The sequence below is a fragment of the Podarcis raffonei genome, chromosome 10 (assembly GCF_027172205.1).
Source record: "Podarcis raffonei isolate rPodRaf1 chromosome 10, rPodRaf1.pri, whole genome shotgun sequence".
NCBI lineage: Eukaryota > Metazoa > Chordata > Lepidosauria > Squamata > Lacertidae > Podarcis > Podarcis raffonei.
This window is the reverse complement of record NC_070611.1, coordinates 59,409,289-59,436,947: the sequence shown is the minus strand read 5'-3', so window position 1 is coordinate 59,436,947 and position 27,659 is coordinate 59,409,289. Positions and strand designations below refer to the sequence as shown.

The 27,659-nt window shown below is 41.7% G+C and overlaps 1 protein-coding gene across 39 annotated transcripts in view; it reads right to left on the bottom strand.

Moving 5' to 3' along the window:
• Window positions 1-27,659, bottom strand: part of CACNA1C (calcium voltage-gated channel subunit alpha1 C) — a 522,932-nt gene that overhangs the window by 6,027 nt on the left and 489,246 nt on the right. For 24 of the 39 annotated variants that reach the window (XM_053405792.1, XM_053405794.1, XM_053405791.1 and 21 more), the window contains 11 exons: window positions 24,570-24,635; window positions 18,494-18,585; window positions 17,711-17,879; window positions 17,214-17,341; window positions 14,827-14,923; window positions 12,858-12,960; window positions 8,419-8,520; window positions 7,630-7,757; window positions 3,819-3,953; window positions 2,285-2,637; window positions 1,512-1,544 (listed from right to left, as the gene is read on the bottom strand). In XM_053405792.1, coding sequence (XP_053261767.1) covers window positions 1,512-1,544; window positions 2,285-2,637; window positions 3,819-3,953; window positions 7,630-7,757; window positions 8,419-8,520; window positions 12,858-12,960; window positions 14,827-14,923; window positions 17,214-17,341; window positions 17,711-17,879; window positions 18,494-18,585; window positions 24,570-24,635 — 1,406 coding nt within the window. The remainder of the gene's footprint in view (window positions 1-1,511; window positions 1,545-2,284; window positions 2,638-3,818; window positions 3,954-7,629; window positions 7,758-8,418; window positions 8,521-12,857; window positions 12,961-14,826; window positions 14,924-17,213; window positions 17,342-17,710; window positions 17,880-18,493; window positions 18,586-24,569; window positions 24,636-27,659) is intronic. The other 15 variants (XM_053405816.1, XM_053405809.1, XM_053405793.1 and 12 more) reach the window with 1 other exon arrangement.

Genomic DNA, 27,659 nt, shown 5'->3' with positions numbered 1-27,659 from the left:
TTGCGTCACTTCCCAAAAGCACGCTAAAGTGATAACTTTTTAAACCACAACTTAGGAACTTAGGAAGTGGTATATAAATAAATATATTAAATAAATAAACTCCAAGATACAACACTGCAATCTTAACTGTAGAAGCTTGGAGAAACAGACCTGAGATACAAACTGATTGATCAAGCAAATATTTATGTAGCTTATTCAGGGCTTATATATGAACATATGACACTTTCCCCTGTTGATGCTATACTGAGATATAACTGCTGAAGAACTTGCCTATAAACTGTAATTGGTGTCCACAACCTATATTGATTACTTAAGCCGTTTCCTATTACTGTTACTTTACATTTATCAGTTATCAGTATTTGGTGGAAAAATAAAATCTTTCTACGTTAATGTGAAATAACAGCATTATTTTGAACTCATCACCACTGAATCAGACTGGACTAATCATTTCATACTTAAAAATGCATCGAAAGAGCAGAAGAAAAAGACTTGGGGGGACCAGATTATATGGTGTGCTGGAGATTCATGATAGGTCTCCCAGTTTTAAAAGAACAAGACCTTAAATGAAGTCACAGGAGACCACAAATTGTTCAGAGCAGTAGTGGGGCAGGAGGGATTTGTAATATTCCTACACTGTTTTGAATGCCCCTCAAACCTACTATTTGCCCTTTGTGGTGTAAAGTATAAGTCACTATTTGTCTCCACAAGGCAAATTACAGCTCTCTCTCTCTGGGTGTTATTCTAGAAAACAGCACAGGTGACAGGTCAAACATTTATTCCAGCTCTGGTGCCACTCTGAATAGATGAGGAGTTCCCCACAACTACTATTCAATATTTTTTAAAAAGGAATTTAATTTGAATTTGCCTGCCTGTGAAATTGGCGAATCACAGACAGGCTTTGGGAAGCATCACTTGAGCAGCAGAGCCAACTGGAGACTGCCTGCAGTCTCCACTTAGGTTTGCTTCCCAGGGTTAAAAAGGGGACACATCCTCATCCAGCACAGCATTCTGCTGACTGCCACCAGGTGGGCTGATTGAACTGATAATCACCCAATGCCCAGGCCAAAGTCCACTTAGATCTGTAATCAATAAAGTTGTGGCCTGTTTTGATCCAAGAACGTAGTCCTGTGTATGGTATTTCTTTCATGTTCATAAGGCACCAGGCAGCAGATTCACTGCGCTTGAACATACAAGCACATTTCTGTAATTTTTCAAAGAAAGTTGGAAGATCAGTCAGGGCTCTCCCACATAGTTTGTAGTTTGACCTGAGCACGCAGAATTAGTTACAAAATGACTTATAAGTGCTCTGCATAACTCATTCAAATTAATTTATTGTAAGTCTATGCCCTACATTACAACAAATTACGGTAATCATTTATTTGTTCAGTGATGTGATCTCTTGTTCTCTCACTAGGTCTGTCAGTACTGAAAATAAATAGTTTATATTTAATATCAGTCTATAAAGTAACTTATATCCCAAGTATGTTAAGAGCAGGAAGAGAAAGACCTACCGCCCCAGTGTTTCATAGTAATGTGTCCTAGTTCTTCAGGGAAGTATAGGAAGGAAAAGAAGATCAAATCAGGAATATAGATGGAAAGGAAAAATAAATAAAATATATTTGGATTTCTTTTGGATTTGCAGGAAAAAGTAGAAAAATAGAACAATACTAGTTCTTGCAAAAGCATTTGTCTTGCAAAAGAAACTTGACTGCTCTAGACTTAGTTACATTTATGTAAATGGATGTAAACTCATCTGAAAATCAAAGAATGAGTTATATTATGAATGATAACTACCATTTCTTAAATGTTCTCTAAAATTAACCAAGGACTTTATTGCTAAGCACTGAGATTTTTAAAAATATTAGTTTGAAACACATTGCATTTGCCAAAATGTTGCCCAGTGTACTATGACAGGGCTATGTTAGCAACAGGGCTATGTTAGCAAGCTCACTTTCCATCAATTCAAAGCAGAGGTGTCAAATCATCTTTACAGCAGATGCTTAGTTGTTGTACTAATACTTTTCTACTAGACAATAATGTTCATTTCATCTCTATTTGAGAAACACCAACTCTCTCAAGTCTTGTTCCCTATGGTTATTATTTCATTCCCCAGATCATATATTAGGCTGGGACACTTACTCATAACTAATTCCTGTGTGGCTCTTCACATATATGGATGGCCTACAAATGTGCAAAGAGCAAAGGAGGGGCAAGAATGCAAAATATAAATATCCCTATATTTATAGGAAATAATAGAACTACTGCTATAGTTACTGCTCTTTACCTTCTGCAGCCAAGCTTCCAAGGAACTTCTTGGATCCGTGCAGTGGGTGATAGAGGGGTGCCATGGCCTTCCACAGTACTGACAGTGCTGGGGTAGCTTGGTGGGCTGGGGAAGCGACTCAAGGCAGTGTTGTTGGCATTGTTGATGTTAGCATTGGAGCCGGATGATGAGTAGCTGCTTGGAGTGAAAGTGGAATCCACAAGCTTCTCATGGGATGGGGATTCAGTGTCTCCCTGATTGCTGCTAGATTTATTGATGTGCAAAGGGCGCTGAGTGGTGAATGTCTGAGGGAATGAACTTCTGCCATCACTTTGGTAGTAACCGACATGATTTCCAAACAAGCCACCTGCTCTCTGTGAACAAAATCAAAAACATATTCTTAGTGAGTGGGTCAAATAGACACTTCCAATGTATTTATTTTATGCATGCATGCAGTATTGTTTGAAATGAGGCATGGTCATTATTTTCACCAATATTTCAAGCAGGACATGAAGGGAACCACTCTCCCATTTATGATTCTCAGCAGCTGGTGTTCAGAGGCATACTGCCCCTAGCAGTGGAGGTCGAACATAAGCTATCATGGCTAATAGCTATTGATAGCTTAATTCTCCATGAATTTGTTTAATCCCATTTTAAGGCTGTCCCAAGATGCACCACAAAGCCCTGGCCTACTTCTGGAACATCCAAATGGCTCGTGCCAGAGCTAGTCATCAATCCAGGTGCTTTTTAACAGACACTGAGTAGACTTCCTTCACTGATATACCTCCTGAAGCATAACTATATCAGGGCGCATCCTCTTCAGGGCAGTGGCAACTTGTGCAGGCTTTATAGGGTCCCTAAGGCCATTTACATTAAGCAAGACAAATTTTAAGCCTCCATAATTAACTGCCATCTAAGGAGAGAAGTGAATGAGGTTTCATCTTGTTGACACCAATCTAGGGAGAGAGAGAAGTGCAGACAAGCTGCTCCCTAAAGGTAAAGGTACCCCTGCCCATCAGGGCCAGTTGTGACCGACTCTAGGGTTGCGCGCTCATCTCGCTCAAAAGGCCGGGAGCTGGCGCTTGTCCGCAGACAGCTTCCGGGTCACATGGCCAGCGTGACTAAGCCGCAGCTGGCGAACCAGCGCAGCACACGGAAACGCCGTTTACCTTCCCACTGGATAGCGGTCCCTATTTATCTACTTGCACTTTTTGGGGTGCTTTCGAACTGCTAGGTTGGCAGGAGCTGGGACCGAACGACGGGAGCTCACCCCGCCGCGGGGATTCGAACCGCCAACCTTTCGATCAGGTTAGGGTCCTAGGCTCTGTGGTTTAACCCACAGTGCCACCCGCGTCCCCCAGCTGCTCCCTAGTACATTGTTAAACCTAAAGAAGCAATCCACCCCCCAAACAACCAACCTTAATTATTGATCTGACAGAATCAGGGGACATTGCTTCTTGTTGGATATAACAGACTTATTTGATTTTTGTGATTTGATATGTTAGAATATGATCTAATTCCATAGGCCAATGGAGGTTTTTAGAAAAGTACTTACTCTGAAAATATCATCTTCAGAGGCAGCAGAAACAGCTTCTTTCATGGCCTTGTCTAATTCTTCTTCAGCTGTTAAGTCTCCAGAGATTGCCCGTCGAATTTCTGGTCCAATATCATGTAATGTGCGCAAACCAGCCTGTAAAATAGTATAATTTAGCACATCAGTAGGTTAGAGAAAAAATAGTGAAACTTACTTGGAACTGGGCACCTAAGAGCTACTGAGCCTCAATGAAATGGGATGTTGTGGTGGTGGGGTGACCAGCCTCATATAGCCAATGGACTTACTGTATTTTTTGCCCTATAGGACACACTTTTTCCCCTCCAAAAGTGAAGGGGAAATGTGTGTGCGTCCTATGGGGCGAATGCAGGCTTTCGCTGAAGCCTGGAGAGCGAGAGGGGTCGGTGCGCACCGACCCCTCTCGCTCTCCAGACTTCGCGCAGCTCTCCACAAGGCGCGGGAGCCCGGTGCTGGGCTCCCGCGGCTTGCGGAGAGTTGCCTGCATGCTGAAGCCTGGGCGCACTGGGCTCAGCGCACCCTGACTTTGCGCAGCTCTCCGCAAGGCACGGGAGCCCGGCGCTAGGCTCCCGCGGCTTGCGGAGAGTTGCCTGTTCTAGGGGCTGGGGTCGGGGGAAGCTCAGGCTTCCCCAGCCCCACGCCTGGGGGGGGGGAATAAAATTTTTCCCCTTTATTCCCCCCCCCAAAAAACTAGGTGTGCCTTATGGGACAGTGTGTCCTATAGGGCGAAAAATGCGGTTAGTCTAATTAATGTGTGAAGGAGTCAATGTCATAGAGTAAGCTGTCCTGTCAGGCTTAGCTATGTCACTTCCCCTTACCTTAGGAGGAAATAAGCCTATTCTAGCTCAGAAACTCAGCAGGTTTGAGCTGGTAGCTCCAGCTCAGCTGCATGTCTCTCACCAGCTACTCTTGAGGTCCTATACCAAAAATCTATATAAAAAATCCAATATGGAACTTGAATTTTAACCTAGTTATTTCTCCTTAGTAAGTAAGACATGTGGAGAAAAGCTCTGCTCTCTTGCCCTACATTTTGCTTGAATGAACCAGGCATAACCACCTACCAGTACAAAAGCACACACCAAGTTCAGTCTTGGCAACAACATCAAGAAATATCAGTTCCTCAGATAGGCACTTCCCCATATTCCCAGGAGATGACTACCATCTCCCCCAACTTCCCTAAAGGTGTTTGCAGATGTGACCTGTGCTCTGGCTAAAAAAGTGCCAGCTGTCACTCAACCCAATATGGAAAGGAAAACCTTAAAACATGGACTGTGCCCATGCAGGTTTTGGCCACTCATATCGGGATCCTTCACATCAGAGTCTCTTGTCCCTCATTGACCATCATAACACTGCAGCTGGCATCTACACTGCATTGTTCACTAGAACAGAAGCCTTTTTTGTAAGTCACATAATTAGGTTAGATAGCTTTGAACCAACAAGTTCCTGTTATTTTAAATATTCTGCTTTATCTGTTTTCCCTCTTCCTTCTTTGTTATTCTTAACTAGCGGTTGCGTCCTTGCTTGCTCCACTTGCCAACCCCACTGCCACTTCCTCCACATTATACCCCTACAGGATCCCCTTCCCACCCCATGCAACTACAGGTAGCAACCATTTTGAGTGAGTTATTCACTGCTGGAGGAGGAGGAGGATGAAGGAGGTTACCATGGTCTGTGCAAGCAGTGTGGACAAGCGGAGGAGGGAAGGGAAAGGAGAGGGAGGGAAATGGGTGCAAAGCGAGGGTACAGAATGGAAGACAAAATTATATTCTGTTAGTGAGGAATTCTCTGCTGGAGAATAAGTTGGATACTGAGTCCGCATCTCTTTTGTCATGGTTATGCAGATGCTGGCGCCCACTCACAGAAGTTCCTCATTGCCTACCCAGAGGAGAAATGCCTGTCTTTTGCCATGCTAAGGCTTGCTCCCATCCTGCTTTTCAAAAGGAAGAGGCAGGGTTGTAGAGTTTATTGGATCAACATTTCAATTCATGCGTAGCCATTTCTATATATAATAGATTTGTGCATTATGTAGTTTGGAAGAAACAGAAATCCAAGTTTGAGTTCTTAATCTGGCAGGAAGGGCCAGGACAGTGTCCCTTTAGAAGCAATTTATCTGACCTCCCAGATTTCACCTAACCTGGGACTTATAGCTGTTAATAGGGAGTGTGGTGGCAGCAACCAGACAGTTGGGGATGCAACTGGCATACATTGAAAAACTGTTGTGCAAGGAAGGGGATAAGTAGCCTCTTCTTGCCTCTCCATTGCTAGAAGCTAGTTTCAGTTTTCACTTTTAAGCAAAAACTGGCAAACTACATGACTGCAGAAGCTTATTCTAATATTGGAGTAGATAAAGGTAAAAAAGGTAAAAGACCCCTGGATAGTTAAGTCCAGTCAAAGGCGACTATGGGGTGCGGTGCTCATCTCGCTTTTCAGGCTGAGGGAGCCAGCATTTGCTTTTCAGGTCATGTGGCCAGCATGACTAAATCGCTACTGGTGCATGGAGGAATGTGACAAGTGCCAGAGCACACAGAACACCATTTACTTTCCCACTGCAGCGGTACCTATTTATCTACTTGCACTGGTATGCTTTCAAACTGCTAGGTTGGCAGAAGCTGGGACAAAGCAACAGTTGTGCGGATTCGAACCGCAGTGGCGTCGCAACGGGGGGGGGCAGTGTGCCTTGAGTGCCATGTCGGGGGGGGTGACAAGAAGGCACCCCGCGGGGGCTCAAGCAGCCATCGCGCCACCGCATGTGGAGGATCCTCTGTTCGCGGCTGCAAGCAGAGGATCCTGGCGCTTGCAGCAAACCACTATGTACAGTGCATGTGTGGTGCCACATGCATGCGCTGTATGTAATGCCGCCACACAAGCGCTGTACATAGCGGTTTGCCGCCGGCGCTGCACGGACGGCAGGTGGGATCCTTCCATCGCCACTACACTCTGTCACAAGAGACTAGGGCCCTGCGGGACTTGACATCTTTCCGCAGGGCCTGCAAGACAGAGCTGTTCCGCCAGGCCTTTGACCAGGGCACAGCCTGACTCCCTCCCTCGGCAATCTTCGCGGAGCTCTGGCCCAATGGTGGCCAGTGGCTTGAATTTAATTAATTTTATAATGAATGATTTTAGAGTGTTGTTTGTGTTGTACTTTTGTATTGTTTTATTGTTGTTAGCCGCCCTGAGCCCGGCTTCGGCTGGGGAGGGCGGGATATAAATAAAATTTATTATTATTATTATTATTACCGCCACGAATGGAGGATTCTCCATTTGCAGCTGCAAGCAGAGGATCCCGGCACCGTCCGTACGGCACTGGAGCACTGCCACCAGCAACCCACTATGTACGGTGTATGTAGCAACGCCACACATGCACCGCACATAGCGGTTTGCCGCCCCAGGTGTCATGACACCTTTGTTCGCCCCTGTCGAACTGCCAGCCTTCTGATCGGCAAGCCCAAGAGGCTCAGTGGTTTAGATAAATGGGAGTGTCTATTAAGGTATCATAGAAATGAAAAGCCTGTGAAAAATCAAAGCTTGTTCTGCAGGAGCTGAGCACAATCAATAAAAAGTACACAAAAGGATACCTGGTATAGGCATGTCTTGGAGGGGCATAAAGCTGGCATTCAATGGGGTTTTAGTCAGAATACATTTAAAATTAGGTCTGGGACTCATCAAATAGGATGTTGTACCTCCCCAATGTTCCCCCAGTTTGAGATTCGTTGGTTTATATCTTTGGTGGAAAGACTGTGGAAATGGTGCATGTGGTGGATCAGTAGCATAATATTAAGCAATATCTGTTTCTTACCTGGAGGGAAAGAGCATTCCTCTGTGAAGGTTTGCCAACAAGGCCCTGTTCTTTGCGTTTCTTGAATTTTCGGAAATACTCTTGAATCAGGAATGTAGCATAAAACTTTCCAACTGTTACCTCATCATCTAAGTTTAAAAGCATAGAAGAAGCTGAAAACAATTATATTTATTTGTTGATTTCACATTCACCAGGGCATAGTTATTTACTGGTGGTAATGTCCAGCCAGGCAAGTAGTTATTCTCATATACTGTAAAGAGAAGCTAAGCTTCTCTTTTCCAAGTAATTACAGAGCGTGTTACAGAGTATAAAAAAAATATATTTTATTGTTCCATGTTTAACATGTAAGCAGAATAGAAAGAGGAACAAATAATGGTAGGTAGAAAGGGAGATTGTATACATATCAGTGTACTTATTTAAGTGTATAACTGATAACAATAGGGAGTAGCTTTTCATATATCTTATCTTAAAATGCACATCAGAGTTTGTCATGTGTATCTAAATGCCTTACATAGTGTTCTTCTTTTGTTTCCAAAAGTAGTAAGAAAAATACATTTTTTCAATAAAGTTGTCTATATCTGTTTGGCTGCTCTCAACTGTTTTGTAATTTTTTCTGTTAATGCAGATTTCTACTCACTAATACCCATGTACCAGAGGTTCAGCTTGTCATTTCCCGTTCTTGGCTATAACAGTACTTGTCTAGCCATCACCATCATAAATAATATTTCTTTGCATGGAAAAATATTGATTTGTCCTTCAGTATTAAATACAGAAAAAAGGTGTGCTCACCACCTGCTGGGGGCACAACCTGATCCAACAGCTTCATGCTGGTGCGCTTCCAAATCTTTTTAATTATTGCACGCAGCTCTTCATTTGCTTGCTCCAAGTTACCTGCCAGAAGAAACAGTAGCCCGAGAAGTAATTTTAAGACAAGTCTCTCAGAAACATCTTTGATTCTAGCAAACACAATTAAGCCTGTACAAAAAAATGAAGGAAAAAAAACCTTTTTTGCTGGCTTTTATGACCTGCATAGCATGGTGTGAGAGACTGCATGTGGATAAAGCAGAAGGGCATGCATTTTATTTATTTATTTATTGGTGAATATACAAGATGTACATAATAATACAGTGGTACCTCTGGTTACGTACTTAATTCGTTCCAGAGGTCCGTACTTAACCTGAAGCACCACTTTAGCTAATGGGGCCTCCTGCTGCCGTCGCGCTGCTGGAGCACGATTTCTGTTCTCATCCTGAAGCAAAGTTCTTAACCCGAGGTAATATTTCTAGGTTAGCGGAGTCTGTAACCTGAAGCGTATGTAACCCGAGGTACCACTGTGTATGCAGTTATGTAACCATATATTGCAAAGCTTGCAGTATTAATTGCAAAAGCAAAGTTCACAGAACACAAGCACTGTTGCTTAAATCCACCTTAAAACATGGTAAAGAAACTCTATTTATCAATAAATACACATTTTGCTGTCTCCCTTATCTAATTGTTATCATATTAGTCAGTTTGACTGAGTAAGCCATATCTGATACCTTCAGACACCGCTAATCAATGAAAGCAGGGTTGTCTTTTTCTACTGCTGCTATTGAAAGGTGAGTTACCATTTTCACATTCAATCCAAACAGAATAAAGAACAGGTCAAATGGAAGGTCAGTACCTATGATTTTATTGATTTCTGCCATAACAGAGTCCAAACCGCTTAATGTTAGGGGAGGACAAAAAAAGATGATACAGGCAACACCACACTCGCGTGAGTTCAAGTCACATGTGACTGCACACACACAGAGTTTTTGGCATCGAAAGGGGGCGGAACAGGCTGGAATGGGGTGGGGGCAGAATGCGGCAGGGAAATCCCCACTTGCGTACATCCTAGTAAGGAACCCCCAACTCCTTTCTTCAGATTGGGGATAGATTTGACTGAAATGGTGTAGTATTAAATACTACCTACTCACTGGACCATAAAGAAGGCTGATCGCTGAAGAATTTATGCTTTTGAATTATGGTGCTGGAGGAGACTCTTGAGAGTCCCATGGATTGCAGGAAGATCAAACCTATCCATTCTTAAGGAAATCAGCCCTGAGTGCTCACTGGAAGGACAGATCCTGAAGCTGAGGCTCCAAGACTTTGGCCACCTCATGAGAAGAGAAGACTCCCTGGAAAAGACCCTGATGTTGGGAAAGATGGCGGGCACAAGGAGAAGGGGACGACAGAGGACAAGATGTTTGGACAGTGTTCTCGAAGCTACCAGCATGAGTTTGACCAAACTGCGGGAGACAGTGGAAGACAGGAGTGCCTGGCGTGCTCTGGTCCATGGGGTCACGAAGAGTCGGACACGACTAAACGACTAAACAACAACTCACTGACTTACAAATGTTCTCCCTTCTGGTTATGCACAGAGCAGATTTTGGGATCTGCACTCATAAAAAAATCCTAAAACTTCTGTGAGATTATCTTTTCAAAATCAGGTTTCCAAGTTGCTTGATACAAATTACTACAGCCACCCAACACTGCTGTGAGCTTGTGCATTTTACCATTAAAAAATACTTTTGAGGAAACAATACATATGTGCTAAGGATTACTCCTCTCTCATTTCCCAGAAACTGAGAGAGCAGTATTCCTTAGCACATATGTATTGTTTCCTCAAAAGTATTTGTTTTTCGGGGAAATGATTTATAATGAATTGAAAAAAAATTTCAAAATGTCTTTTGTTAAAAAAACCAGAAGCTTTCTTAATAGGATTAATAGGGGCTGAACTACCCAAAGAACAGAAGAGGATATTTATGTACGCCATAACAGCAGCCCAGATCCTGTTAGCTCAAAGATGGAAGGAAGAAATGATACCAACAAAAGAAGAATGGCAAATCAAACTTATGGACTATGCAGAGATGGCAAAACTGACAGCAAAGCTCAGAGACCATGATAATGAGAAGTTTAAAAAAGAGTGGGAAACATTTATTGTATATGTGCAAAAATATTATAAACAAGCTGAAACATTAACAGGCTTCAACTAAATTCTTGCAATTACCAGAAATTTGGATAATTAAGGATATAATAATGGGTTAAGCATAGATATGGAAATGCAGAAGAATTTGGTATATATAAAGAACCAGAAGTGGAAATGGAGGGAAGTAGCGAGATAAAATACAGCGAGGCTGTATTTTATCTCCCTGCTTATTTAATTTATATGCAGAATACATCATGCGAAAGGCTGGGCTGGATGAATCCCAAGCTGGAATTAAGATTGCCGGAAGAAATATCAACAACCTCAGATATGCAGATGACACAACCTTGATGGCAGAAAGTGAGGAGGAATTAAAGAACCTTTTAATGAGGGTGAAAGAGGAGAGCGCAAAATATGGTCTGAAGCTCAACATCAAAAAAACGAAGATCATGGCCACTGGTCCCATCACCTCCTGGCAAATAGAAGGGGAAGAAATGGAGGCAGTGAGAGATTTTACTTTCTTGGGCTCCATGATCACTGCAGATGGTGACAGCAGCCACGAAATTAAAAGACGCCTGCTTCTTGGGAGAAGGGCAATGACAGGCCTAGATAGCATCTTGAGAAGTAGAGATGTCACCTTGACAACAAAGGTCCGTATAGTTAAAGCCATGGTTTTCCCAGTAGTGATGTATGGAAGTGAGAGCTGGACCATAAAGAAGGCTGATCGCCGAAGAATTGATGCTTTTGAATTATGGTGCTGGAGAAGACTCTTGAGAGTCCCATGGACTGCAAGAAGATCAAACGCATCCATTCTTAAGGAAATCAGCCCTGAGTGCTCACTGGAAGGACAGATCGTGAAGCTGAGGCTCCAGTACTTTGGCCACCTCATGAGAAGAGAAGACTCCCTGGAGAAGACACTGATGCTGGGAAAGATGGAGGGCACAAGGAGAAGGGGGCGACAGAGGACGAGATGGTTGGATAGTGTTTTCGAGGTTACCAGCATGAGTTTGACCAAACTGCGGGAGGTAGTGCAGGACAGAGGTGCCTGGCGTGCTCTGGTCCATGGGGTCACGAAGAGTCGGACACGACTAAACGACTAAACAACAAAGCGAGATTTTAAGAATCTCGCAAGAGATAGTGTTGAAAGGATAAATGTATATATGGGGAAAGGGAGGAAAACCTGTTTTTGATGTTATTTGTGGAATTATCACTTATTGTGGAAAGAAGAAATCAATAAAAATTTATTTACTCTCCCCCCCAAAAAAGGAATACTCCTCTCTCATTGGAAAGGTTGTGTGAAGACAATCTAGGGATTCTTAGAGTGAGAAATACAGGGGAAATAACCCTAGAAATAATACACCCCTGTATAATGATAAAGCCAGGTCTAACATAGTTATAATGTTGAATACAGATACATCCAGGAAGAAAAACTGTAGTGCAAATAAAGACTCCATTCAGCGGGAGGAAGTTTCAAGAGCAGCAAAAACACTAGCAATTAGGGTCAACTTGACCCTTTTCAAGTAAAACTCAAGGCTACTATTAACACATTTGTATAATGTGATTCTTATATAGCTAGAGATTTAAGGCTTTCATGTAACAACAATTGTAGCTATGGATGAACTTTAAATAGATCTAGATTGATGATAATACTTTATTATTTGTACCCCGCCCATCTGACTGGGTTGCCACAGCCACTCTGGGCAGCTTCCAGCAAATATAAAACCATAATAAAACATTATCACAGTCATAATGAAGTATGATGAATTAACTGTGTACTCAGTTCTAGTTTTCTGTATTATGAGCTTAGCTTTACTACATCACTATATTAATCCTGAAAGTTAGTTGACAGCCACTTTGTAAATGTTAATTTGAACAGGGTAAAAGCAAAGTCATATTTGTCACATTTGACCCATGTATTCTGACATACTGACATGGATGTGTGAACAGCCTTCAGAAAAGTCATATATCTCTGCCAGCCACAAAAGAATGGTGTTATAATAAGGTAATTTTGTACATGACTGCACACCTGCCTAAACTGAAGAATTAATTAATTTGTTATGAATTAAATTATAAGTCATTATAGGTGTAAAAACCATACCTTAAAAATGTGACTAAACTGCTTACCCCAGTCACTAGATGTCTGTCTAAATATAAATGGCACTTTGGTCTGTATTTGTCTTTAGTCCTGACTCCCGGTTCCTGACTCACTCCAGACGGCTGCTGTCCATGGCCCAGCCTTGATAGTATCCCACACAATCATACTGCACCTTAAGGGTCTTACCTTCTGTTTTGATCCTCAGTGCTGTTCTGACCAGTGCAAACAAAGTTGCATTAAACATGACAGTCCCATCACTATTTAGTGGCATATTCATGGACACAAGGCGCTATGAGGATTGAAAAAATAGAGAAAATATTATGCTGAATGAACTATATTTATTCATATGCTTTTCTCTTATCATGTTCAAGATTAACTCAAATACTGCTATACCCCTCACCCCCTGGTTCTTTCTTTTTTGACTTTTGAATCTTCCTGGACAAACTTGGTATATTGCATCCAAAAGTGACCATTTCCAGAAGTTTTCATGGAAAATGCTGCATTGTTGTCCAGCTACCAACAGACTAAATCAGAAGTTCTCAAACTTTCTATTCCAGGGTTCATGTGAGAGGGCTGTAAATTACTGAGGCTTACCAGTCACTAAAGGATGGAGGAGGCAGAGTTTGACAAGGGAGATATGTCTCTGTTAATTCTTCTCAACCTCTCAGCAGCTTTCGATACCATCGACCATGGTATCCTTCTGGAGCGACTGTCTGAACTGGGGGAGGGGTGTGTGGCACTGCTTTGCAGTGATTCCAGTCCTACCTGGGTGGTCATTCCCAGAGGGTATTGCTTGGGGAATGCTTTTCAGCCCTGTGGAACCTTCAATGTGGGGTTCCACAGGGCTCGGTCCTTACATGCTGCAGTCACCTCTCTCATCTTGCTCTCTGGCACATTCTCACACCCACATGGGCCTGTGCAGACACATGCAGGCAGCTGCTGAAGCTGACAGTAGTCCAACCAAAAAGTCTAGACAGGAGATGGCTGCAGCACTGAGGCCTACCTAAAATTGGGATCAGGGTTTGGGATTTATTTATTTACTACATTTATTTGCAATCTGAAAAATATGGTACCAAAGGAAAGGGGTTGGAGGAGGAAAAAGATAAAGGTTGGTGTCCTTTATATTTCTGAAGGAGTGCCTCCTCCCATATCAAACTTTCTGTGTATTAAGATCATCAGAGGAGGCCTTCTCTGTGTACTACCTTTAGGAGAAATACATTGTATATGTTCAAAACAGTGCCTTCTCTGTATTGGAACCCCCATTCCCCAAGGAAGGCATTTTAAATTGCTGTGGATTTTAATTTTTTATATACACTGCCCTGATACACATTTTTGGACAAAGGTGTGATATACCGTATTGGCCCGAATACAAGCCGCACATTTAAAATTGGAGGGAGAAAAAGAAAAAATACCCAAATATAAGCCGCTCCATTCTTTGCTACTCCTGGCTGCATACTGGGAGTGGGGGAGCCGTGCTCTCTCCCTTCCCAGCCTTGGGAAGCTTTTAATGTTTGATGTATTATAGTATTTTAATATTTTTTTGGAAGCCGCCCAGAGTGGCTGGGGAGGCCCAGCCAGATGGGTGGGGTATAAATAATAAAATTATTATTATTATTATTATTATTAGGCGGGTGCCGCTTTGCTGTGCTCCTGGCACTGTTTGCCCCACACTCCTGGCTGCATACCATAAGGTTGCAAATATAAGTGTAACTTTTCACAGTCAGAATTTGGGGGAAAAGTGAGGCTTATATTCAGGCCAATACGAGATATATTCTTAAAGCAAATCGACATCAGTTCACATTCCCTCCCCATAGTGGGTAGGTCTGATCAGAACACAGCAGCTAGGGGACATGTTGACATTAAATTGGAGAGGCAACATTATCCAAGTTTTGCCATATCCTAAACACCAGTTGCTATGAGAGCCATAGAATGCTTAGTAGGGACTAATGTCTGGATCTAGTGAGAGGTCTCAAACAAACAGGGCTTTTTTCATTTGGAACTCACTTCCAGCACCTATCAGATGGGTGCCATTGCCATAATAAGAGAACAAGGGAGGTGAGTTCTGGCACCTCTTTTTTCTAGAAAAACAGCACTGCAAACAAAGATTAGATTCTGTTAATGTGATCTCCTTTGTAAAAAGAAAGAAGTGTCATACCTTGCAAGCTACTCGGTGAGGACAGAGTTTCCCAAAACCCAGTGGAGGCTGTATCCGACGGAGCAGTGTCACCACATCTAGGTGTTTGATACGTCCTCTATAGGAGAAAGTGCAAAAGGGACTTGTCACTTAGTTAGGAATACAGGACCATATATAACTAACTCATTGTGCTAGTGAGAACCAGTGCAAGGACTCCTGCTAGTGCAGTGGGGCTTTTCTCCTCTCCTTGCCCCTGCACCTTCCCCTCATCTCCTCTAAGAGAGTTGAGAGAACCCCCAAAATAGCATGCAGGGGAAGGATTGGAGAAATTGTTGTGTCTGGCAGTCAGAAATGCATGTGCAGATGGAACAATCATCATAACATGACACTGAATTCCACCTACACTATATGAGTTTATCTGAGTCAAATACAATCCTGTGAGCCTGAGTGCCTTCATTGCTAAGGGCCCAAGTTGCATGCCAGTTCCCTACTACTGGTTTTTGATTAACCCAGACAATTTTTTTAAAAAGTATCTCAAATATGCTGTGCATTCTGTGTTGGGAATGAAATACTAAATCTGAGAATTGTTCATCTTGAGTTTTGAGAAGTTCATATTGAAGAATTGGGATCTCGGGCTCTCTGGCCTATTGCTTTGCCTTCTGGTATCACCTTATATTTTCAGGATATTTTCCAGCTGTCTCTGTATGTGTATAGCAAATTCTGTTGTTATTTTTATTCTGGAGCTAGTGCAAGCTGTAACAATTGAATTCTATGCTGTGTCTGTTGCAAAGGAAGCAGATACAGGCTTTGATTTAGGGCCTATACCTTATGACGTTAGTTTTAACAAAAACCAGGGCATTGCAACTAACTCTTGCTTTTAAGTTGCAGTGATGCAAAACACATACAATAATATGGGTTTTTATTGAATTGGTAGGATTTTACAACAAAACGTACTTAAATCAGTTATCTCTTAATTCAGAAAAACCAATGATTTGTGCATCTGCCTCTTTCTAAGACTATAGCAGTGTAGTATACTCCCTCTGACTCTCTAAGGGACTTTATCCCATGATGTAGCAGCATGCACTGTGACACTGAAAATAAACCTGCTTTCCTAGTCTAGTGAAACTAGGACTATAAATTTACTCCTGAAAAACTCACTTTCTCTAATTCAATAAAAGCCTCTATGGTGAGGGATGGGCAATGTTGTGCCTTCCAAGTGTTGGTGATTCCAACTCACATCAGCCCAGCCAGCAAGGCCAATGGTCAGAGATGATGGGAGTTGGAGTTCAGCAACATCTGGAAGGCACCACATTGGCTACCCCTGCTCTACAGAATACCCTTTATAAAGGAATAATGCATTTCAGGTTCTAAACACATTTAGTAAGAAAAACAAAAGAGAAGTTAACTAACACTAGAATGCAATTGTGCAAATATATGCAATTATGAGTACAAGACTTCCACCTGCATTCTGTATTCTTAAATAATCTGGCTATGTTTTGTTTATGCACTGTAAAGGGTAAAGGTAAAGGACCCCTGGACGGTTAAATCCAGTCAAAGGCATCTATGGGGTTGTGGCACTCCTCTCGCTTCAGGCTAAGGGAGCTGGCCACAGACAGCTTTCTGGGTCATGTGGCCAGCATCACTAAACTGCTTCTGGCACTACGGGACACCGTGACAGAAACCAGAGCGCACAGAAACGCTGTTTACCTTCCTGCCACAGCCGTACCTATTTATCTACTTGCATTGGCATGCTTTTGAACTGCTAGGTTGGCAGAAGCTGGGACAGAGCAATGGGAGCTCACCCCATCGCGGAGATTCGAACCGCTAACCTTCTGATCAGCAAGCCCAAGAGGCTCAGTGTTTTAGACGATAGCACCACCTGCGTATACACTGTAAAAGCAGTTCTGATCAGGTATACCTTCCTTATAACTGCTCTGTGGTGTTGGATATAGAGGTTGACACTTTGGTCCAGATCTTTTGGGTTTTGAGTCCTCATGGTCCTAAATTCAGCTAAAAATAGTGGTCTTTTGTAAAACATTTTTTACATTCTCAAAACAAAAGGATGTTATTCAGCTACAGTTTCTGCTCTCTAGAGCATTCTCCAAAATTACTTATGCTGCATTCTGGTCAACAATTTATTTTAAGTAAACAACTCTGTCTCTCCTACCTGTAATACGGAGGTTAATAATACAACTCATTTTACTGAGCTATTATAAGAACGACAATTAGATAATGCATGTGAAGCACTTTCAACACTTGAAAATGCTTTACAAAAGTGTAGTTGCTGTTGTTACTTTTAGATATGCCACAATCATGGTTTTAGAATAATAAATTCAGTGGTGAATAGACAGAATTTAGGGCAACTATTCTCCTAAAAAATGTATCTGGAACATGGTCCTGGGACTTACTTGGCTTCAGGATCATATTCAGCCCAGATCCGTTTAAACTCATCCAGATGATGAGGACCCAGAATAGACCAATCCCGTGTTAAGTAATCAAAATTATCCATGATAACAGCTACAAAAAGGTTAATGATCTGCAAGGAAGATCAGAAACAACAATAATAGTCAGTATTTCATGCTAGAACATCCACAATTGAAGTTCCTTTCCATGCACAATTCAGAATTTGAGTTTTTGAAGAAGAAAACTCTGTAAAACATTTAACTGAAAAGGAACCTAGACTTCATTGCTTTGTTTTGAAAAGGAACAAGTAGTAGGTGATGGAAAAGGCACCACTAGCTTGATCGAGTTTAAGGCAGCATCTTATGTATATAATCTATTATATAGTTACAAACCAGCATACTCTGTTTAATACAACAAATACTAGTATGGATAAAATAAAGTATGTTTCCAAGTTAAGTGCACGTTAATCACCAACACTCATAAGCTGCTGACATATACTTACTAGGAAGGCACACAGCATGTAGAAACTGATGAAATAAAAGATAGCAAAGCTGCTCCCACAGGAATGATCACCTTCAGTAGAGTTGTTTGATTCCAAGGATTCAGGGTCACACTTCTTATCTGGGAGGCATGCCAGCATGATTTCCTGCCAAGCTTCGCCAGTAGCACATCTATTGAAAAGGGGTTGATGGGAAGAAGGTAATTCGTCATTACCACGGAATAATCTAGAGCAGAGCTTTCCAAACTTTTCATGTTGGTGACACACTTTTTTAGACATGCATCATTTTGTGACACAATAATTCAGTTTTACTAGCAAACTGGAGATTAACCTAACCCCTTTCCAGCCCCGGGAGGAGCACAGGGAGTATTCACGCGACACACCTACACACTGCAGACGACACACTATCGTGTCACAACATACAGTTTGGAAAGCTCTGATCTAGAGATTAAAAGCTCAGCTAGTCATGTCATGTCTGCTCCACCACCTAATGGGAACTAACTATCCTGCAGCACAGTGTAACTCATGGTTCAAAAGCAGCCACAATGTTTGCAATATTGGACTGTCAACCTATTCTTCAGTTAGCTAGTCATGGCAAAGAACTTTGAGCAGATGCATTTTAGGAGATTTTGGATGTATCAGATCTTAACAATCATTGGACATTTATTGTTGGGCAGGGTATCAAATTGATTGGATCGCAGCCCAAGTGTAAGGTGGCTTCTCTTAGACACAGTGACTAACTTCTCCATGATATAGTTGAACCAGGGAAACAAGTGTGAAACCCACCTGAAAAGCAGTAGTACTGCCTGGGGGAAGGTCTGAAAGTTGTTGTTCCGGTTTATGTCTGTGGTATCATTCAGGGCAATCTTACCAAACACCTAGTAGAAAAAAGGAGCTTGTAAGATTATACTTCATGCTAGCTATCACATTAATATTCTTATTTATTTTAAATTAATAAATAAAATATGGATGCACCCTCCACATTTCAGATATTCAAACTCATTTGTTTCACATCTTTCCCCAGCAGTGTTAGAAACTAAGATAGATAGATAATTTATTATGGTCGGAGACCAGCTTATAAAACATACTTGGGGGTACAATCCCAGAAGGAAAACAAATATTTAAAACAATGTACAACAATAAACTTAAAATTTATAAATGTGATAAGTGTATAGACACTTAAAACTTTAAGATAAGCTACCGCAGAGAGATGACCCAGAGTCACCCATAGAATCGAGTTTGGGGATTTTCTTAACGAACTAGTTTGGGTTGGGGGATAGTCTGTGCCTACAGATCTGTAAACAGAATCTCGCAACCATCCGGGTCATCTTATGATCTTTGCCTGACAGGAAAAGGTCAAATTTTTGCTTTTCCGGGAGGTCAGCGAGCCTCACCAGCAGGGGATCAATGGTCTCACTACGTGCCTCTTCATAAAAGGGACATCTAAAGAACAAGTGCTCTGGGCTTCCTATATCCCCACATGAACAGGCACAAAGTCTCTGAGCATATGGGACTTTTTAAAAGGATCCTTCCAGGACCGGTGAGGGCAGAGCCGAGCTGCTGGCAAGTGTAAAAGCCCTTCTTGCATTTTTGGATACGAGAAAGAAGAGATATGCTGCCGGTGCGGCTATATATCTCTCGATTTCTCCAATTTTACAGTCAGGTTGCACCTTGAGCAGTCCTGTTGTCTCTCAGTGTCTATGATTCTTTGCCTGACCGTAGCTTTTGCCTGGCCCAGCCCCAGACTTAGAAGGGCTTGAGGGGCAACACCCAGTTTCTGAAGGGTGTTCAGGACTGCTGTCTGCCAGCCTGACTTGAACTGGTCGCAGAGGATCAGTGGGGCTTTTCCTCGGGAGAGCAGATTCAACGTCAGCCTACTAAGATATGAAAGTTAGGAGCTAAATGGCACCTTAAACCTAGGTTATGGATGCAATGCCGGAATGTCTAGGCAAACTTTTAAAATAACAATAACACAATGCTGAAAATTAATGAACTGCAGCTGAAATATTATGTTCATTTTTCACATGGTCTATTCCTTCCCCTGCCCACCCACCTAATATTCTTAAGATGGCCTCTTCTCCAGTCTCTTCTCTTCTCAGAGAGTAGCTGGAAGTGGGGAGGCAGAAAAAATTTCTTCTTTTCTTTCACTCCGCAGTTTTAATCTGAAATCTTAGGTGCAGTACTGTGGCCAGAGCTCCGAAACTGCTCACGCTCATGAAATCCCTTGTCACAAAATGTACCTAGAGCAATGGGAGTTTTGAACACTCTTCCCCAGTACTGTGTAGATATTTGATTGAACTCTATTTTTCCTTTTCTGTAACTGAATCTTTGAATTTTAAGGCCAACTCTAAAATTATTCAGAATTGTGTTAAATTCTAATCTGTTCTAAAGCTTCTGTAGCCCTTCAGTTTTTCTTTATCCATATAACTCAATGTGTGTTTTCTCTCAATTTACAAATGACATTAATACAAATATTTTTCAAAAATAAGTACAGAGGATTACAGTGGTTTAGTTACAAAATTTGAGCACAAGATTACACATTGTGTATGTAAAATTACAGGGTTATTCTGTTGGCCACATCACACACAATCCTTGGAGAGCTTAGGCAGGCTAGGAGAGATTTGCCAAGAAATCCTTTCCCTTCATTTGACAGCTATAAGTACTTTAGCTTCAGTATAACAAGTGAAGAAGATGTCATGTAAAGATGAATTTACATTTAAATTTAAAGAACATTCTTCTGTTATTTAAGAACCAGTACAGAAATAATTAATTCTGTGACATATGCTTGAACCCAGCACTTTAGTTCAGTATCATGTTACAATTCATAGTAGGGCTACATCTTGCAATTCTCTGTGTCTTGTGAGATATATTTTCCTTGTTTTCATGTGCAAGTGCTGCAGAATCTGGTTGATTTTTGCACATGTGGTGGTTCTAGAAAATCCTGCTGGTAGGCTTAGTAAAGGTAAAGGGACCCCTGACGATTAGGTCCAGTCGCGGACGACTCTGGGGTTGCAGCGCTCATCTCGCTTTATTGGCCAAGGGAGCCGGCGTACAGCTTCCGGGTCATGTGGCCAGCATGACTAAGCCATTTCTGGAGAACCAGAGCAGCGCATGGAAACGCCGTTTACCTTCCCACCGGAGCGGTACCTATTTACCTACTTGCACTTTGAGGTGCTTTCGAACTGCTAGGTTGGCAGGAGCTGGGACCAAGCAACGGAAGCTCACCCCATCGCGGGGATTTGAACTGCTGACCTTCTGATCAGCAAGTTCTAGAATCTGTAGTTTAACCCACAGCGCCACCCGCGTCCCTTGCTGGTAGGCTTAAGTGTTGCAATATCCTTCTGAGCATCATGCTTTTTAAAGAGAAAGAAATACAGGAATGTTCTAAAAAAATTAGCATGAGAGGCAGAAAATTGCTTTTAAAATGAAGTTATTCTAAGTTAGTTGCCTTAGGAGTACTCTGAAATGCTCTAGGCTCAGACTCCCCCAGGCTCAGACTCACTATTTTAGTAATGACAGTTGCAGCTGTTCTGAGGGGGTGTTGGGAGTTACCGTTGCAGGAGGACAGATTAAATACTCTGAGGCAGGCCATATTTTTCATCTCAGGAAAGAAGAGTATGAGGCAATGTTTCCATGAGATATTTCATTTGTTCTTTTAAGCTCTTCATATAACAGACTAAATGAGGGGCAATGGTTAGGCTAAAATCAGCATTTCATCTTACTCATTAGCAAAGTACAGTATGTAGAAATGATTGCAATGCAGAAGACGACAGAAAAGAAGATTCTTCCTCTAAGCACACTTGTTGAGCCTTCAGCTGGGCAACGTCATCCATCATAATCAATTTGTGTTTTTGCACTTGGTCACATAAGTTGGTGAAGCTTAAGCATTGTGATGCTTAGTATCAGAAGAGACAGCTAAGATAGATTCTTTCTTTCTTTCCTTAAATAGGAAAGTCTCATGTCACTGTCAGTTCTGGTGCATCCAAACTGATGACTCAATAGTAATGTCTCAAGGGCATTTTTTTTAAAAAAAGGGAACTCTTGCATCAAGTGGATTCAAACAACTCTCACCAGGCTTTTTCACTGCAAGGGATTTGGCAAAACCCTTCATGCCCATCAAGAGTTGAGTAGCTGAGGAAATGGGACTTTGCAGAGTTGAGGAGGATATAATTATTGTCTTCCAAAGCAACTACTCTATTCCAAACTCAAAAATGGAAAGCAAAAGGGGTTTAAAGACACTCTCAAGGCAAATCTAAACAAATGTAGTATAAGTACTGATAACTGGGCCTGCGAGCGCTCCAACTGGAGAACAGCCTTTACCAAAGGTGTCATGGACTTTGAAGAAGCACAAACTCGGGGCGAAAAGGAGAAAGGAGCTAAGAGGAAGGCACATGCGACAAACCTTCACCATGATCAACTCCTGTCCGGAAACCTATGTCCCCACTGTGGAAGGACATGTGGATCCAGAATTGGCCTCCACAGTCACATACAGGCTCACTGTTAAGACAGTGTTCGTGCAAGACAATCTTACTCGGCTACGAGTGATCGCCAAAGAGAAGAGACACAATAAAAAATACTTAGCACCTAATATTTATTAATTATTTATTAAAATATGAATGTGAGTTAGAATTGCCTGAACCTTTTCTAATTATTTCTTCATTATGGCAAATTCAAAATATAGATTAATGCAAGAACTTTGTTTGTGACAAAGATACACATTTTAATGCAGATATATCTCCTTTTGCAGAAACATTGGTTTTGCAATATAATAAGATTAGATTGTTAAAATCTTGAATGAGGCAAAGTGTCCCAACACTCATCTGGGATAATTAAATATTGTGTACAAATTAGGTGCATTTCTGCCTTGTCATAGATTAAAAGGAAGCTCTGTGGGTTCTGTCCCTATTACATTAGCAACTATATTATACTATGACCAAGACAGGAGTAGGTTTAATCTGCATGGAGGAAGATGGGTTGCAATAAACAATGGTGTTGGGAGAGTTGCAAACCCAGGGGTAGTTTAGCTCCCACCTCAGTTCCGCCCCTGAGTACACACTTTTTATTCCCTCCCCCCCCCCCATGTAAGTGAATGGCTGCTATCCATGCATATGGGTGGAATTAAGATATTGTGTTTGACAGACTATGGTGTGGTGTGGGCAAAATCCACCCACCACCACTGACACTGACAGATTAACACTGCCAGGTACACCATGTTGTAGCAGAAGGAAAAAGTGTGTTTCTAAAGCTTCACTTCTTCTCTGCAACATACACGCATACCAAGAACTTGATTTCATGTTACTACCTCTTCTCCATATTGAACCAAGGATTTTCTGGTCCAGTCCACTTTGTGGATTGGGCTCTCCACCCCCACTGGAAAAGAAGGCACACATATGTATAAAATTTGCTTTGTGTGTATGTGAGTTTCATACACAATTTTGTGCCCTCTTTTGTGGGTGGGGTGGAAGGCCCAATAATAAATCAGTAGCTATCCACAAGTTGTAGGGTGTCTGACTGACAAAATGCTATCAGGCGAAGCTTTTCCTATAATTGTAACCTATTGAATTTCTACCTGCTACACAGCTGTTGAAGTCACAGGTGGCATGCTCTTCCCCAATGCCAGCCCCAAATTATGACACAAACTGAAGTTCCACGAGTTGTAAACCAATTGTGTCAATGTAGCTCTTTCATCAATTGATTTTAGACTGGCAGTGCAAAACCAGATGGTGAAGGGTGATAGCTAAATCTGCCCTTACATGCAGAAGCAGAGGCATTACTTAGGGGTTGGCAAAAGCAGCCTCTCCTGGGGGTGCAAAAGCACCTGTTTTGCCCGCAGAAGGAATCCTCTGAGATCTCCAGAAGGAAAAGCTGCAGCTGCTGTTGCAGGAGGGAGCGGAAAGGGATCCTTGGAGCGGCTTCCAGGCAGAAAGCAATATCCAGCCACAAGGAAGCATGTTCCTCCTGTCCAAGCAATCTCACCTGCTTCTCAGATTCTTTTCTGGGTGGGTCGTCAATACAGCTCCTGGCCAAGAGCACAAAGGACCTAGGTATGCCTATGTTCAGACGGTCCCAGGTTCACTCCCCAGCATCTCCAGGTAGGGCTGGGAAGGTCTCCTTCCTGAAACCTTACAGAGTAGCTGCCAGTTACTGTAGGCAATATGGAGCTATGTGGCCCAATAGTCTGACCTGGTGTAAGGCAGACTCCTATGTTCTTATGATATTTCAGATAAGGCTGCTGGTCAAAAGAGATGTAAGATTTACTGCAACTAAGATTCATATGCCAATGTTTAGATAAATTTTAGATTAAACTGCTAAAAAGCAGGTACTATATTCTAAGAGCATTTGGTGTGGTTTTTCACCTGTACTTCAAAGCAACTGTAGCAATCTTCTCAACACAGGTCAAAGTCATCCTTTTACAGGGGTTTTGAGCAAAAAGCATTTGATCCTTTGACGTGACTATATTCATTTAAGTATTTATATTAGCTGGGAAAGCAATTAATCTTCTCTAATGTTGCCCCACCCATGGTGAACAACCTCTGTAAAAAATTAATAAATAAAATGAAGAAAGCAGCAGGGGCTTGCTCCTCGTTCCTTGACCATACATTTCCAGACCCCCAAACAACTTCAAAATGAACCAGGAAGCCCCTTCTCCATTGTCTCCACCAAATTGTTTGAACTGAAATAACAAATATGAACATTAAAGTCCTATTGGCACATCTATTTCAAGATACAGTTTTTGATGCTACTCTATTTTTGTGCACCTTGTCAAAATCTTTGGGTCAATCAAATCATTTTCCTACAAGTGTTTGTTGACTTCCATATATACTTTTGTATGTGAAAACACTAATTTTAGGAAATTACCTACCTGCATCCCGATCACAGCATAGATAAAAAACAGCATCACTATTAAAAGAGCCACATAGGGAAGAGCCTGGAGGGGAAAAAACCCAAAATAGATCATGGTGTGCCACTTAATAAGACAGTTTGACTTGCTGAAGAAAGGGGTATTTCAGCAAGCCCCTATATGTTATTACAACAGCCTGAAGGGATGAGACAGAAGGCAAAAGTGGCTTTGCCTATTCATTGTGCAGCAAAGCACATGAAAATGCATTTATACTTGCTGTTTCCCTCACATGTTGTCACATTCCAAATGGAAATTCATATATCCCTTGGAGACCTACCATGTTGAAATGGTTAGAATGTTGAACAAGGATTGGGGAAACAGGTTCAAATTGCTGCCCAGCCATGACATTCACTGGAAAATCTTGGGTCTCATATCTCTCATACTAGCTTACCTCAAAAGATTGTTGTTAGGACAGACTTTCACCGCTGAATAAGTCTCTGCCTTAGGTGTGCCTAGTTGGTTATTGTTTTTGAGCTTATCTGAGGTTATTTTCCATGTTGTTTTCAACAAGATTTATTTGTTTGAATGGAATTTTGTATATCACCTTGAGATATGTGTGTGGAAGACAAATAATAACAATAAATGTGCGTGTTGTGGGGGGGCGGGAATGACCATGTAGAGTACCTTAAAGTCTTTGGAGGAATGGCAGGCTATAAATGTTAAGCAACAGCAGCAGCAATAGTCGTCCACCCCATCCCTGAAGCTGTACAAGTGGCAAGTCATATAAGGCAGAAAGTGGAAACATGGATGCACTTGTGCATCTAATTTTTTTTCAATGCATGTACAGTATTATGCAAAATCACTGCAAGAACAACTAATTGTTGTAATGTGTCTTTTTTTCCACTAGGTGCCTCTACTGATCCATCTTTGACTTCGCCTGATCTTTGACTAAACTTGCTATCAACACACAGAACCATAATTATATTGTCAATAAGTCTTGCACTGAAATTATTATTATTATTTGTGTCAGAAAAAATGTGTGAAGTGGGTTTTGCTTTCAGCAAACATTATCTGTAGTACTGCAGTTGAACATAAGCAAACATTGGCTAATGCCCAGTATTTCCTTTTATCTTGGGTATAGTAAATACGTTACCATCATCTCAATGCAGGCAGGTGTATACTGTATCTTGTGGATTTTTTTTGAAAAGGTTACATTTTTCTGTGCAATAACCAATATACGACAACATCTATCAGCATAAACTACTCTTCCCTACTTTAAAATTAAGTATTTCTGCCACTGCTTTTATAAGCTTCATAAGTAATTTAATTCCAAGTATTGTTTCCTGTTTGTTAGTGGAAGTTGGGGTGAAATGTTTTTAAATTATTCTATGGAGAAATATGGTGATAAAGCATTTTTGAAACAAGGTCATTCATTACTTTTTTATGCAACTATGAGGAAAATAGGGTGTCTTAATTCATCTAATAAGTAATGACGTTGGGTTTCAATGAATATTGTTGTTCTTATATTTAGTAACTATTTAGCACTGTCAACATGTATGTTCCTGTGCAGAGTAGAATTTTGTTAGACTTCGTGGACATCTTTTTGAAACACTAGAAAATATTGCTGAAATCACAATGACAATGGAATTCATTCCTTTTTGGGATCCATTTGCAGTGTACATGTTTTGTAAATTTCCATTTTCTGTCATTTATTGACTCCAAAAAATTAACACTCTTGTTATGTTTGTCTGAATAACCTCTAAGCACGCAATTCTTGCTCTCGTTGACAACTGACTTTCTACTTGTTTATGATACTGTCCATATGGGTAAATTATAAAGGATCATGGAAGACAGAACTAAGAACCAAACAGTGACTCCGTGAGAGGCACAGCGTTAATAAAGATGTGAAGGGAATGAGAGATGGAGCAATTTGTTGTGCTGAGAAATAGGACTGATATTGACAGACTACAGAAGGACAGAGCTATGTCCTTTGTTTGGGGCCTGTTTTTAAAGTTCTGTCAGGAAACTCCTTGGCTGTAAACTTGCTGATAATAATTTTTTAAAGTGCATTTTTTTAAAAAATGGTGCTTGTTGACACCCATGGGTTATTTCTGCTTAGCTCATGGGGCTCGTCAGCCCGAAAGGTAGCCCATCTAAGAGAAGGAAAACTGATCCTAAACCTCCACTGCCTTGAGGCTTTTATTTATTTGTGAGAAAGGCTTCGGGAGTAAACCCTGATGAAAAATCCATACCTGAGCCTTGAGGGACATCTTTGGGGGAAGAAAAGGCTAAGGAGTAAACCCTACAGACAAATCCAGAGTGGAGACACTAAGATGGTAGGATGGAGTCTTGTACACTTCCTTCTAGCAGCTCCTGCAGCCAAGCTGATGCCAAATGTACTGCTCTGCATTCCTTTGGATCACATCAGCAAGGCTGAGGGGTGTGTGTCTTATAATCTGGGCAGCCCAGGACCTCTATATACACTGCACAGGCCTGTGCCCTGGGGAGTTAATTTTGGTGCTGCTAACACAGCAAAAACAATGCAGGAGGCAGCAGTTACAAGTTGCTGGTCTCTGCAGCCACAGCAGGCACTGTGATTCTCCCCTTGGAGGCACACTCCATTGTCTCTCGAGACGGACAGAATGCCAACAAAAATTATGTGAGCTCACATTGTCTTGTGACCATTGCCATGGATTTAGTACTGGTGTCTGTTATTAAGATACATCAGCTTATGCCCAAAACATGCATAGGGGTTGGAGCTGTTGCCATTACAGGACAAAGCCAAATTTCTGGTTGTGACCACAGATGCATAAATCATCAGTGCAAAAAGATAGTGCTTGTTCGCAGGCTGACCTGATGGGACAAAGTATAACACCATACTTTTAATATAAAATAATAAAAATACAAACTAGGGCTGTGAAACCTTGGGGAAAATATGACTACAGTGGTGCCTCGCAAGACGAAATTAATTCGTTCTGCAAGTTTTTTCTTCTTGCGAGTTTTTCGTCTTGCGAAGCACGGTTTCCCATAGGAATGCATTGAAAATCAATCAATGCGTTCCTATGGAAACCGCCTTCAGACCAGGTCCGGGGACAGTCTGTCCCCCGACCT